This window comes from Zalophus californianus, chromosome 16 (assembly GCF_009762305.2).
Source record: "Zalophus californianus isolate mZalCal1 chromosome 16, mZalCal1.pri.v2, whole genome shotgun sequence".
Taxonomy (NCBI): Eukaryota; Metazoa; Chordata; class Mammalia; order Carnivora; family Otariidae; genus Zalophus; species Zalophus californianus.
The window spans coordinates 18544833-18559997 of NC_045610.1; the positions used below are offsets into that span (position 1 = coordinate 18544833).

The 15165-nt window shown below is 35.0% G+C and overlaps 1 protein-coding gene across 1 annotated transcript in view; it reads right to left on the reverse strand.

Annotated features, from left to right (window-relative positions):
- NLK (nemo like kinase) overlaps positions 1 to 15165 on the reverse strand; it is a 167789-nt gene that overhangs the window by 62011 nt on the left and 90613 nt on the right. The window contains 1 exon segment of the mRNA XM_027626266.2: positions 7740 to 7869. Coding sequence (XP_027482067.1) covers positions 7740 to 7869 — 130 coding nt within the window.

Sequence of the window (15165 nt, forward strand, 5' to 3'; positions counted from 1 at the left end):
GGGAGGAAAACAGACTGGGATAAAGTAGAAGAGGAAGGCAGGGGATATATCACATAAAATCTCTTTAAATTTTGTTAAGCATTTTAGATTTTATTCCAAGTATAAAAAAGGAAGTCACCAGGGTGGAAAGAACACTTTAAGGCATCTGAAATTCAAGTCCTTTATAAAAGCAGAATACTAACAAAGTCACTTCTGCCTTTGAAACATAACAAATAGGCCTACTTCCCCTACCAGCTGTCCAGCTATTCTTTTAAGTCCCATCTATGATGTCACACTTAAGAATCTGAATCTATCTAACTAATAAGAAATGTGAGAGTCAAAGAATATGGAAGAAGTTATTTTAATAGGAAATAAACTGTGTGGTACAAGTTCAAATTTTCTATCTTTAGCTTTTTTAAGAAAAAAATTTTTATTATGAAAAATTTCAAACATATAAAAGTGGATAGAATAGTATCAAGAATGCTCATGTAATCAAAACCCAGTCTTCGTAATCTACAAATGGCCATTCTTATTACATCTATATGCCCATTCTCCCTATATAATTCTGAAGCAAATACCAGACTTATTTCAGCCATATATCAGTAAGTATTGCTAAAAGATGAAAACTTTTATTTATTTATTTTTAAATAATGTGGGGCTTGAACTCACAACCCTAAGATCAAGAGTTGGACACTTAACCCACTGAGCCACCCAGATGCCCCAAAGAGAAAAACTAAAAGTATATAATTATCAAGTCTAAAAATTTTATGTTTTTTAATATCAAATATCCAATTCTGAAATTTCCAATTTTCTTTTCCTTTTTTAAAGTTTTTTAGTCTAAACCAGGATCTAAATAAGATTTACATTTATGGTTGATTTGTGTTTTAAGTTGTAACATATAGATTTCTCCTCTTTTTCTTTTCCCCTTGCAATTTACATGTGGAAAAACCTTTGCTCATTTTTTTCAGCCAAGCATTTAAAATTCTAATTAAACTAAAACCTCCTGTAATGAAGAAGTCTTTACTCACTTTAAAACCAGTTACATATAAAAGTTTGAAAATAGTTTAGATGCTTTAACTTTGATCTTTCCTTTCTGAATTAAAATGTTTATACTTAGAATCTTGGTATAAATGAAAGATAACAGATTTTTCAGTTTCTTCAAAAAATAACTTTTATCATATAAAAGATAAATTATTTCATTTCTATAAATTTAAAACTCTATAATTAGCTAGTGTCACAAATCATGCAAATTCATTTCTCATTATGCGATAGAACAATTTTTAACATGAATATTTGATGCTTGAGGAAGACAGAAATTAGTGTTTTACTTGACATCTTTCGGACTCTCCACTCTGTGTCTGAACAACATACATCCTGTCTTGGGGGAAACCAGAATGCAATGAGTGACAGCGTCCATTAGACAAAGCTATTTTACACTTCAAATCTATCTGCTATAATTAAAGGTTATCTAGAGAAAGTGACAACCATACATTTTAAACCTTGATGAAGAATGAGCCTTTCTTATTCCAGATTTGATGAAGCTTTTGTAGAAAAGCCATATAAAACAGGGTCAGACATTTGCACTAAAGCATTTAGCTGTGATTGTTAGCTTCAAAGGTACAATATTTTAAACTCTGCTTGGAATTTTTAAAATGCCTCTTATTTTATATTACTGTTATTTTATCTCAAAATGTTTATCAGAGGATGGCATTCCACAGTGTTTCCAGGGGGGCAAAAACAGTGCTTAGATCAGTAGAAATGATCCAGGAATCTCAGAAATGATGTAAATAAGTAAGAAGGAAGAGTACCAGTTTCAAACTCTAGACTTCATGCCTGACTCCCTATTTAAATAGCCTGATTCCCTCTATAACCCCATTATTTGTGGGAATAGAGTGTGTGAGATTAGCCTTATGATGTGAATAGGACTCTTGTAAAGACTTCGACTTGTAAGGAGTCAAAGTATCCCAAAATACCACCAACTCTTCAAAGGATCTCAAACACAAAAAAAGCAAGCAGACTTGTCTAATTAAAAAAATGAACTAAAATACTTCTGTAAGTAATGGTCATTACCAAACAGTGTCTCAGCACATTTCTCAAATCTTTTAAGAACTGGACAAAAGCCCATTATGGTGGCTGTTTTTTAGAATTTTAACCTCTGTGATTTTAAGATTCACTATAAACTGGTTACACAGTGCAAAACTGGCTTTTTTCTTAGCTCTTTACCAATAAAACAGCTGCTGTAAATAATCCTAAATATAAAAACTAGAAATTTAACTGTTCATAAAATCCAATTAAATCCCATGTTTAGCAAAGGAGCTACCCTTTCCCCAATCTTACTCCCTAACAGATTTTAGGTTCTTTAAAGTAGAGACTATGTAATTACTCTTATTTTTAATAGAGTTGTAAAATAAAGTATGCCAAGTGTGTAATTTGATTAATTTTTACACAAAGTACATAATATGATGATTTTTTAGTCCATGGTTAACATCTAGATCAAGAAGTTAAGCATTTCAACACCCCAGAAGGTCCCCTTGTCCCTTTCTGGTCAAAACCCATCCCTGCTCAGAGGTCACCACTATTCTCATCTCCATCACCACAGATTTGTTTTGCCTGTCCTTGAACTTTATACAAATTGAATCATAAAGAATGAAGTCTTTTGTGTATGACTTTTTTCCTTTACTGTTATGCCTATGAGATTCATCCCTGTTGATATGTGGATCAGTGGTTCATCCTTTTTATTGGTGTGTAGTATACCATCATATGAATGGACTATAACACAATGTACTTAACCAGAGCACTGCTGGCAGACATTTGGGTTGTTTCCAATTTCTAGGTATTACGAATAAAGCAGCCATGAACACTCTTGTACATGTCTTTTGGCGGATATATGATTTGTCTTGAGTATACCAAGGAGTACAACTGCTGGATCACTGGGTAGGTATGTATTTAGCTTTAGTAGAAACTACCAGTTTTCCTAAGTGGTTTTACAAATTTACACTCTTACCAGCAATTTTAAAGTCTTTGGTTAATGTGCATTCTTGTCAAGAGTAGGTATTGTCAGTCTTTTTGATTTTAGCCCTTCTGGTGGGTACATTATTATCTCATTATGCTTTTAATTTACCTTTCTCTGATGACTTTAAGCACTTTGTCATATGCTTATTAGCCATTTGGTTATCCTCTTTTGTCAAATTCCTAAGTCTTTTACTAATGGGCAAAAGTTCTTGATTTGTAGAAACTCTTTATAAGATATATGATGTTTAGATACAGAATTTACAGTTCAAAAAATGTCAAGTAAAATATTTACTTCTAATGGTCTTCTTCAAATGCTAAATATTTATAATTGTCTATCACATAATATATTCTGGAAACAAGTTTTTTGTTGAATATATGTCTGAGGCCTGTCCTTTCATTCTCTTAACTTTTTTTTTAAAAGATTTTATTTATTTGAGAGAGAATGAGAGATAGAGAGCACGAGAGGGAAAAGGGTCAGAGGGAGAAGCAGACTCCCTGCTGAGCAGGGAGCCCCATGTGGGACTCAATCCAGGGACTCCAGGATCATGACCTGAGCCGAAGGCAGTCGCTTAACCAACTGAGCCACCCAGGCGCCCTTAACTTTTGATGAGCATTAATTCTTAAGGTTAAAAGCTGTTCAGTTTAGCAATTTTTTTTTTTTTTTTAATGGTAATGCTTGGAGTGCCAGGGTGGCTCAGTCAGTTAAACTTGATTTTGGCTCAGGTCATGATCTCAGGGTCATGAGAACAAGCCCCACATCAGGCTTCACGCTGAGTGTGGAGACTGCTTAAGATTCCCTCTCCCTCTGCCTGTGCTCAACCCCTCAAAAAACAAACGAATAAATAAAATAGTTAATGCTTTACTTGTCTCATTAAAAATCTTTGCTTGTCTCAAAGTCACGAAGATATTTTCCTATGTTTTATTACAGAAGCTTTATTATTTTATCTTTCACATTTAAATCTACAATCTATTTTGAATTAATTTATGTATCTGTTGTGAAATAGACTTTGTTCAACTTCTTCAAGACTGTCTTGAGTATTTTAGGTCTTTTCCAATTCCATAAACTTCAGAATGTTTGTCAATTTCCTCACACACATATATACAAAACCCTGCTGGGTTTCTGATTGGGATTACAGTGAATATAGAGCTCAACTTGGAAAGAACATGCATATTAACCAAACTGAGTTTTCCAATTCATGAACACGAGAATGTTTTATTTTAAATACATCAAGAAACTGCCCAGTACCACAAATTTTAGGCACAGAACAAACAAAATCAAATCCACTGAAAAGCCAGTCTACAGCACCCTTTGCCTTTTCACACTCTCTAGCAGCAGAAACATTAGCATTAATAATGTCTGCAGCTAAACAGCATGTCTGCATTCAGAGAAGTGTCCTCTTGGTCCCATATTGGTATGAGTTAGGTCAGTCTGCACAAAGGAAAATGCATCGTTCTTCTTTGCCTCTACTACCTCCTCCTCTTTGTTTTCTCTATCCCTCTGGAGTATTTCAGAATTAAAAGATTGGGAAAAAGTAACTCTGAGAGAGATCACTGAGGTTATCATGCCAGACGTGGAGATTTCTTTTTTCTGTCACTTTCATTTACTTACTCATTCTTCAAATTGACTGACTGCCTATTGCATACTTAGTGCTATTGCCTAAGGACAAGAAAAAGCCCCAGATTTGTATTGCAGGGGATCTTTGCAGGAATCAGTGGACCCTTGAGGGGGCTCCGAAAGGGCTTTAGAGGACTAGTGAAAGCCTAACGTGACACAAATATCGTGTGTATGTGCATTTTTCCAAAAGAGCTTTTATCAGATTCTCAAAGGAGCGCAAAACTGGAAAAAAAAAAAAAAAAAAAAAAAACCTCAATCATGCCTTCTCCATGCTGATAATATGACAATTATGTGTGTGCATAAACACATGCACAAGTACATAGGTGGGTAGAGAATATTTTTGCCAGGTTTTATAATAGCTCAGATTCTGACTAGACTTTAGTGATAAGCCCAGCCAACAACCTTTAGAAAGTTAAACCCATTACTGTTTCTCTAAGTTACTACATCAAGGTGAATCTATCCTTAAAGAAAAGTGAGTGTGTATATCTCAATCAGTCAGATCAGCTAAAATCAATGAATTTGATAGTGACTTTTTTTTTTTTAAGTAAGCTCTATGCCCAATGTGGAACTTGAACTCACGACCCCGAGATCAAGAGTTGCATGCTCTACTGACTGAGCCAGCCAGGCACCCCTGATATAGTGACTTTGAAGGTTCTGTTCAAAAGAAAATCCAAAGCCTCCCAGGGCTTTGTAGGTATTCATGTGGAGGATACAAAAAACATTAAAAGCCATCCAAATTAAAATCCAACCTTCCTACAGTGGCCAGGGTAATCTTTCTAAATGCCATTTTCATCATGACATTCTTTTCTTCTCTTTCTTTCAATCAAATCTTAATCTCAAAAGGCTCATTTTAAGGTTTACCTCCTCCATGTTTAAAGCATCTCTGAGCTTCTAAGTCCACAACAATTTCTCTTTTCCTTAATATTATGGTACTTGTGTGACATTCACCTGAGCTTTAAAAATTACAGATCCCTGGGCCTCAACCCCAGAGATTCCAATTTAGTGGGTCTGGGATGAGACCCATGAATCTGCCTTTTTAAGGATCACCTTGGTGATTATAATATACTTCTAGATTTGGTTGCTCAGTTTTTTCCATGCACAAAACACAGATTGTCTTGCATTAATACTTAACTATGCAGGTAGTTCTCCCAGAGCACTGTAATCATAGTATTCATCACATTACTAAACTCCTTAAGGGTAGAAAGCCCTAAAGCTAAACGGTTTAGGAATATAGGATGTGCGGAATAAATGTTTTTTGAATTAATGAACATGGGCTCTGAAGCAAGAGAGACTCCAACCTTGTGCCACCCTGACCTTGGGCAAGTTACTTAACTCTAAGCTTTGGTTTCCTTCTCTGCGAAGTAAGGATAACAAACCCTATCTGACAAGATTTAAGGATTAAATGAATTAATGTATGGAAAGCCTCTAGGTACATCCTGACACACAGGAATAAGTGTTAAATACCTGATCCCTCAAAAAAGGACATTTTAAACCTTTTTTGTATCCTCCACATGACCTAGCACTGCCTCTATACAGGACATAATTGACATTTGTTTCCTTAACTACATCAAATACCAGTTGCTTCTCAGATGGCATTGCACACATACCAGGTATGTGGCACTGAGACGCTTCTGGAGATCTCAGAGCACAGCATAAATTCATGATATATAAAATAATGGTGCCATACCATCTTCATCTCTAACCATCTGTCTCACTTTTGAATATTCCCACAGAAGTCACAAGCACTTATGATAGAGCTCAGGAGCTCCAACTGGTTGCTATGTTTTGATAGGTTAAGATTTTCAAGAATCTTGTTTATTTTTCTTACGATACTCACTGACATCACCTTTGTAACTTAATTAGTTACTCTATAGGAATGAGTCACGAGCAAAGATACCAATATATATATAGATAACAGCCTCTTACCCCATCCCTCCTTTATAAAAGAAGCCAAGATAGGTCTGAATATAATAAATCATTGAAATCCTTAGTAAGCAAATTTCTTCACCATGGATACCTTTACTTGAGTCTCTAAAGATGTAAATAACATTTGTGCTCTTTGATGTTGGGATGCCACTCAAATTCAAGGAATAAATAACTAAGCAAGCACTAGACATCTTTCTAAATCACTTACAAAATTTGAGGAACCAGTCATAAAATAGCAACTCGAGTGGTATTTTCAAAGTCACTGAAACAAACACATTTTTAGGCAATTCCAATTGACTGAAAGATAGCAATAACTTTTTAAAAAAAGTTTAAGGAAAATGGATGTCAAGAGGAGTAATCAATAAGATGAAATATGTCAAAGCAAGGAATTTCAAATAAACGAATCTGTTTGATAGTCCTACTTTTACCAAACACCTCAAACTTCTACAAATTTCTCTCTTAAAGTGAGACCTACAATTTGGTCAAAGTTCTAAAAGTTCCTGTGCAAACAAGCAGTCAAGACTCACAAGGAATTACTATATTTCTGATAAAGTTTTTATTTTAGCTATTAAAATAACATAGGTTGAGTACCAAATGAAGAATGTGAGGCAGTTTTTCTTATCACATGAAATCGAAAACTCCAGAGTCCAATGCTAAGATCCCCAGGTAAATTTTACATGTATCAAACATTTACTTCAGGTCTGAGAAGAAGCTATCTCTCAAACCACAATGATTCTTCTATTCACCCATGAGTCTTGACTTCTCTAAACACAGCCATAAATAAGCTAACCTATGTTACTTTAACAGCTATACTGTTTTTTAAGAGAAGAAACTGTTTCCCTACATTTTTAAATTAATCTATTTCAAATATTAAAGGTTAAGAATAAACATTTAAAATCAGCGACCAATTATTTCCACTTAAATCACTCATACTACATATTACACTCTTTCTATGTTAAATATTAGTATCATTCCTCAGCTATTAACTTTTGCTTTACATCAATTAATATTTATCTGTTGATCAATACACCTTAGAATTCACTTAAATTTGCTCACTGTTGACAAAAAAATGGTCTAATTTGTCTCAGGTTCCCAAACTTCTTAATAACTTGCACATCCCCCCCCCCTTTTTTTACTCTTTTGCTCTCTACTAACACAATTAAGCATGCGTAGGGAAAAGTCTATCCCAAAGACCAATTTCACTTACATTATCATGTTTAAAAAAACACAACATCTTCAATTCCCGGAAGACCCTTTTGCAAGAGACCAGATTCTGGAAGACGTTGGGCATCTTTTTGAGTGCTACTCTCTTTCCATCTCTTGGATCTGTTACTGACCTAAAGAAGCAATATTTGGGGGAGAAGGAAAAAAAAAAGAGAGAGAGAGAGAAATCAATTCCAAATTTTGTTCTTCAATGTTTCAGAGCATGACAATCATCTTTATCTTAATAACTACTCAATCCACTTAAACAGTGTTTAAGGTATCAGTGAGAAAGAAGAATTAAAACAAGTACACACTTAAAATCAAAGGGAATGTTTAGCTCATCCAACTTAATTGCCATGCTTTTTTTTTTAATCCTTCCCTAAATTTCTATAAATACTTTTTCTGAGAGGTCACTTAAGAACACATCTCAGGTAGGAGAGGTGCTATTAATGGTAAAACCATTTTAAAGATGAGGGGTGTACAGATTAATACAACTGAAGTCAAATTAGTTCATTCTCGGAACCAAATTCAAGATGGAAGAGATGTTCATTCAGATGTCATTACGTTTAGTTCAATATAGAGAACACAATTTAATTATTTTGGCTTCTTACATAAATGAACATCTTTTAGTAATATGGATTTCAATCCAACCAGTAGCTGAACAGTGTCCCCTTCTCAGAAGTCCGAGTGCCAACTTAGGGCCATAGGTTCTAGATTATGAAGACCTCTTCCCTTTTGCTTCTTATAAGGCCCTTGGTGTGGTAACTGCCTCCTGTAGTTTTTCTTTAATAGCTCAGTGTCCCCCCTTTTTTATCTTTTAGTCTTCTAACACCTGTATATCCAATTCCTTGTATTACATTTCCCTATGTTTGACATACTAGTATGGTTTCCATTTTTCTGACTGGACCCAAACGATACATGTTAAATCAAATAGTTAAAGGAAACAAAGCAATAAATTTGTTAAATATGGCCAACTGACCATTTTGCAAGTGATTTTCCATGAATTATCTTAAAGCTTTTCCTTCCACCCATCACATATGACTGGTTGTCCTTGTAGAATTTATTCCTGTCAAATTTATTTTGCTGATTCCTGCCTGTCATTCCTGGCTACCATTATCCTTCAGTTCCAGTTTCAGTCATCCAATGCTTTGGCTATCCCTCCCAGATTTGTGTCATTTAAAAAGTCTGTTCCACAGGTCATCAATGACTTTATCCAAGTTATTAACAGGACAGAATAGATCTCTGCAACAGATACAACACTAGAAACTACCTATAAGCCTGACCTCCAATTATTATTGAATTACTTAACTATAATCACTCAGTTTATTTCTTCATCTTGTCCACAGGAAATCAGACACTCATCAAATTGCCTTCCTGAAAATGAAGCATTCCTGTTACCTACCAACCTGTCTAAAAAGTATACCAAACTTCTTTATGAATACCATGACTTCTTTATAAATTTATCTTAGTGATCACTATTTCTTTTCTCAGGTGCTCATGAAACTCTTAAATGGTGCATTCTACTATTTAAACAGCATGAGGACTCTATTTTCCATTGACTGAAAATTTGGTAAAACAATTAAGAATTATAATTTTTAGGTTTTCAAGAGCTTGAACTGTAAGTAATTCAACTAAGAAACCTAACATTCGCAATTATTGCTTAAAAAACACCTACCCAGTGCTTGCTTTGGCAGCACATATACTAAAACTGGAACATAACAGAGATTAGCACAGCCCCGACATGCAAATTCGTGAAATGTCCCATATTAAAAAAAAAAAAAACAAAAAAACCCCCCAAAAAACCCAAACCCAAACCCAATCCAAAACACTGCCTAAAAATCCACATAAAGGTAAAATAGGAAGGAAACTGGGTATAGTATTATATTCAGACTGTTAAAAATATTTTTTTTCTATTCAATACCACTTCTATAACTAGACTAGAAGACAAAAATGTCAATTAAATAGCAAGGGAGGAAAATTTTGGACCACAGTGTGTTTCATTGTCAATGTCTCTTGAGACTTCCTTAATGTAGAACAGTTACTTAGCATTTCTTTGTCTTTTAATAACACTGCCATTTTTGAAGAGTATAGGCCACTTATTTGTAGACTGCTCAATTTGGGTTTGTGGTGTTTTCTCATGATTAGATACAGGTCAGGCATTTTTTAAAGAATTTTTTTATTTATTCATTTGAGACAGAGAGATACATAGAGAGAGAGAGAGCAGGAACAGTGGGAAGAGGCAGAGGAAGAGGGAGAAGCAGACTCCCCGCTGAGCAGGGAGCCCAACACGGGGCTCGACCCCAGGACCTGGAGATCATGACCTGAGCCGAAGGCAAACGCTTAACCATCTGAGCCACCCAGGCGCCCCACAGGTCAGGCATTTTTAACAGGAATAACTGAGAAGTGATGTCTTCTCAGTGAACATATTAGGAGGCACATGATGTCAATTTTCCCCATTTCTGGTGATTAACTTTGATCACTTGGATGAGGTGTCTGTCAGGTGGCCACATTGCAAAATTACTCTTTTTTCCCTTGGTAATTGTATAACTGTTCTATTCCTCATCAGACTTTGACCCATGACCTTTAGCATCCATTGATGATTTTTACCTGAGTCAACTATTACTATGACGGTTGCCAAATGGTAGCTTAATCATTTTAACGTCTCCAAATAGCTAGTCTGCACAATAAATATTCATTTTAAAAAAATTAGCAAATTGATTTAACACAAGGCCCTTTCCCCAGGCCTCATACAGCAATACTTCCCAACTTCTGACTTCTTACTGGTCTTGATTCTACTGTGGTGAGGAAGGCTGCTCTACGATAAACCTAATCCTGGCCCAAGGTTAGTACTGTGCCTTGCAATGTTGTAAGGTAAAATTCACAAAGCAGCATTTTATTATTCATGCAAAAGCCAGTCATGCCTGTGGCTGGTAACAATATAACTCGAATGAATGTGAATGGCTGTGCAGTAATTTCACGCCATGTTGAGTTTGTTCTCTCTTAACTTGAGGTAGCAGATGCTTTAGTTCAGCTCAAACAGTACCACAGAACGCAGATAAGTGTGGAAGCCTGTTACACAGGAATTCTTTTATTTTTATTTTTGTTACTGAAAGGCTTGCTATGCTTAGTTCTTCTGTGGCTGCAATACCCTGGTTATTCCAACTGTACTTGTTAATGAAGCTCCAGCTGTAGAAATGATGAACAACATTTAGGGCAACTTGCCTTGTTAAAGAAAAATAGGTGCCATCCCTTAGTCTACAATTCACTTACTGGTCACTTTCTCTACTAAATACTGGAAGCCTTACATAAAACAGTACATCTGTCATTTTACCTCATTATCTTCATGGGCAATCAAGTTACACTAAAACAGGTATTTACTTCTTAAGCTTTAAATCAGTGTTTGATTCTGTAAACAGTATATTAAAAATACAGTTTTAAGCGTTGTGAAAAAAGAATCCTTTTTTACATCTGCCCGGAGTACATCAATCCTCTACACTGAGAATACCAGTTCAACTGTTTTTTTAAACAGCCAGAAGAATCCACAAGCCATTCTTCAGAGAAATATAGTCAGCCAAAAGAGTACAAAACCAAAATAGGAAGCTTTTTAGATCTGGCGTGGTTGTTTTGTTTGTAGAGCTTTCTTAATCCCAGGAAACTCTGACCACTGCCACAAATCTGCTTAAATTACGGACAAGTAGAAGGGTTGGAATGAAACAAGAATGAAGCTTACTGAGGATACATTCCCAGGCACTAGAACCTAACATTACAACAGCTTTAAATTAGTATAACTACTAAGCAAGATCTCCAAGAAATTATATGCTCCACATTCATTTTATGTGAAGAATCTTTTCCCCACATGGGTTAGCAGTTTTAAAGTTCATGTTTCTGATACAGGTTTTTAACTATTCCAAGCAAACAAATAATTTATAATGAGAATGTTTCACTCAGATTGAGAAAATCAGGTTCTTCTAATTCTATTCACATAAACTTGTAATCAGCAATCTTCTATTTTTTGCTATACACACTACAATTTCTATGTCAACTGTACCAATACAGTACGTATCTCAGTAACAGAACCTCCTAACTAGACTCTAAATATTTAATTATTGCCTTCGTGTTCATTTTGATATTCATTTCCTTTAAGTTATTTTTACTTGTATTTAGATTAAGTCAGCTTGAGAAAACAATCGCAAACTATGACGTAAAATTTTTGACAACAAATAAATCTAAAAAAATGTATCTTATTTGTACCTTAGTCCCTGTTACACGTTCAAGGACTCTATAGGTTAAGGAATAAGGAATTTATTTTTACATCTCTTTGGTCTTTCTAACCAAAATTTTAACAGGCTATAGTTTGTGTACTTTGACATAATTTATAGAGTTGCACACCATTCAGAGGAATAAACTTTCTAGGCTTCCCTGCCTCCACCCAAAGACACATGAAAAAGATTCTCATAGTTAGATAATTTGTTCCATCAGTTGGGGTTTTCTGGTGTTTGGTTTTCTTTTGTATTTATCCAAATTTCGTATTTGCTAACTCTCTATATAAGAAAGAGATCCTTGTCCTTTTTTTCAAGATACTTCTACTAAATTGATCTTCAAATTTGTTAATCTGATATTACAAGGAAAAAAGACTAAACCAAAGCAGTGAAATGGTTCATTTTTTTTCTCATATCCTCACATTCCACTATTGATCAGAAGAAGCAAAACATCTACATTTACTTGAAAGAGTTAAATATGAACTTAAACATCCTCTGACTCTGTTGTTTAAACAAGTATAAAGAGCAATGATTCTGGCAGGTGAGACATCACTGGGCCATTCCGATCTGTAGTGAGACCCATGATACCTTAGTGTTTTCATCTTTTTAATTACCTACAACTTTAAACTTTACAAACAACTTTACAGCTAATTAGCATCCCCCCAACTTTAAAAACTCTGTTTAAATAACTGCTATGGTTTCTTTCTCCTCATTGGACCCTGACAGATACAACATTCTTTTCAATGCAATGGTATAGAACAACTAGATACCCATACGGAAAAACAGAATGAATCTTCACCCCTACTTCACTCCATACACAAACTCCAGGTGGACTGTAGATATAAATGTGAAAAGCAAAATCATTCAGCTTTTAGAAGATAACATGTAGTAGAGTATCTTCAAGATACTGGGGCAGGGAAAGATTTCTTCAGTAGGACACAAAAAGCACAAATCATAATGCAAAAGAAAAATTCATGTATCTGACTACTTTAAAATCAAGAGCTTCTTTTCATTATCTGTACATTGTAAAGAGTAAAAATGCAAGTCATGCAGAAGACATTTGTACCACACATATAAGGAATAAAGTGCTTATCCAGATACATGCAGAATTCATACATAACAATTTTTTTTTAAAGTTTTTATTTATTTATTTTGAGAGAGAGAGAATGAGAGAGAGCACGAGAGGGAAGAGGGTCAGAGGGAGAAGCAGACTCCCTGTTGAGCAGGGAGCCCGATGTGGGACTCGATCCCAGGACTCCAGGATCATGACCTGAGCCGAAGGCAGTCGCTTAACCAACTGAGCCACCCAGGCGCCCCATACATAATTTTTAAAAAGACATAGAATAGGCATTTTACAAAAAAGGATAATCCAAACAGCCAATAAACATAAAAAAAGGACCTTAACCTTATGAGTCATTTGGGAAATGAAAATTAAAACCATAATGAGAAAGTACTATATAACCACCAGAATGGCTAATAATAAAAGGTAGACAATACCAAATTTTTAGTGAAGATGTGGTACAATGTAATTCTTAGAGACTGCTAGTAGGAATGTAAATTGGTACAATAGCTATGGAAGACAGATTGGCTTTATATACTAAAATGAAGATACGAATACAGTGTGACCCAGCAATCTGACTCCAAGGTATATACCCCAAAGGAATGTGCACATCACTAAACATATGAGTGTGTTCACAGTAATATTTTTAATACCCTTAAGACTGGAAACAATCCAAATATCCATGACAGAACAGAATAACAAATTGTTGTCTATTCATATAATAGAAAACTCTATAGTAATTAAAATGAACTATTGCTACGTTCAACACAGATGAATCTCATACACCTGATTTTGAACAAAAGAAACCAGTCACAAATAATGTAAGATTTCATTTCCATAATCTTAAAAATATAAGCAAAGTTGAACTCTTATTTTTTAGGGATGTATACTTAGGAGATAGAAACTATTCAAAAAGGAAGTAGTTACCATAAAATCAGGATAGTGGTTATCTTGGGGAGGCGATAATGATGGGGGAGACCAGAAGGGGCTTCTGTGTGCTAGTGACGGCCTATTTCTTATACGAATGGTGGATAAAGAAGTGTGTACTTTGTGATAAATCACTGAGCTATATATTTTATTTTGTGTACATTTCTATATTTCTATTATTATAGAACTAAAAAAGTAAAGACAAATTTCTCAGTTAAAATTTTGAGCATAAAAAGGCACTTCAAGTTGAAATTTGTATGATGAGTAATTTTTAAAGAGGACAATTCTTTTTATTATTTTTTGTAAAAACACATATCTATACCAGCCCAATGAATTCTGTCATATATTTCCTTGTACCACTGATTTATTTTGTAGCAAGGAGTGTATATACTATCTTTCTTATGTTTTGGTAGAATTCCAAAGGAATTTGCTTACTTAAAAAAATAAACGTTTTCTTCATCATTACACAAGAATATGCTATTAAGAAACATTCCACAGGAGAGTGCTGTCAGCAGAATTATAGCAGAACTACAGTCCCACCCCTAACCTAATCACAATCTCCTAACTTCTTCCATTGTAAAGCAAACTGCTGAAGCAGCTACAATATAGATGTGCTTCAGGTTTTTAATTAGTTAGCCTTTTAAAAATAACCCAAACCAAAAATACTGCAAATACAAAGCAGGAGGCAGGACTTCCAGCTGTGGCAAACTGAAGAGGTCAGCAAATCCTTTCCCCTCAAAACAACTATAAAACTAGACAAAAAAGTCAAAAACAACCACTTCAGGACTCCAGAAAACAACCAAAGTCAAACAACAAATTCAAAACTGTTTATTTATGAAAAATTATGGAGTAAGAACAATGAAAGTCAGTGGTGTTACCGCTTGGCTGCTCCTTACCCCCATGCAAGCACAGTCCACGTAGTAGTTGGCCATGAAAACCAGCAACTTCACTGCCTGAGGTTGCTGATGTAATCTGAAGTGGAGGATGAAAACCCCACACTCAGTAGCACTGACCATAAAAGCATTAAACTCAACTGGAGAATAAAAGAGAAAGCTCTGCAAGTCTGAGGTTGCTATCCCAGTTGGAACATAAATCCAGAAATTTAACAAGGAGATTCTGGAAATGAGAGCCACAGTGGGCTAGGTAAACTCTCCACATATTCCTGGCTAACTGGAACCTGCTTA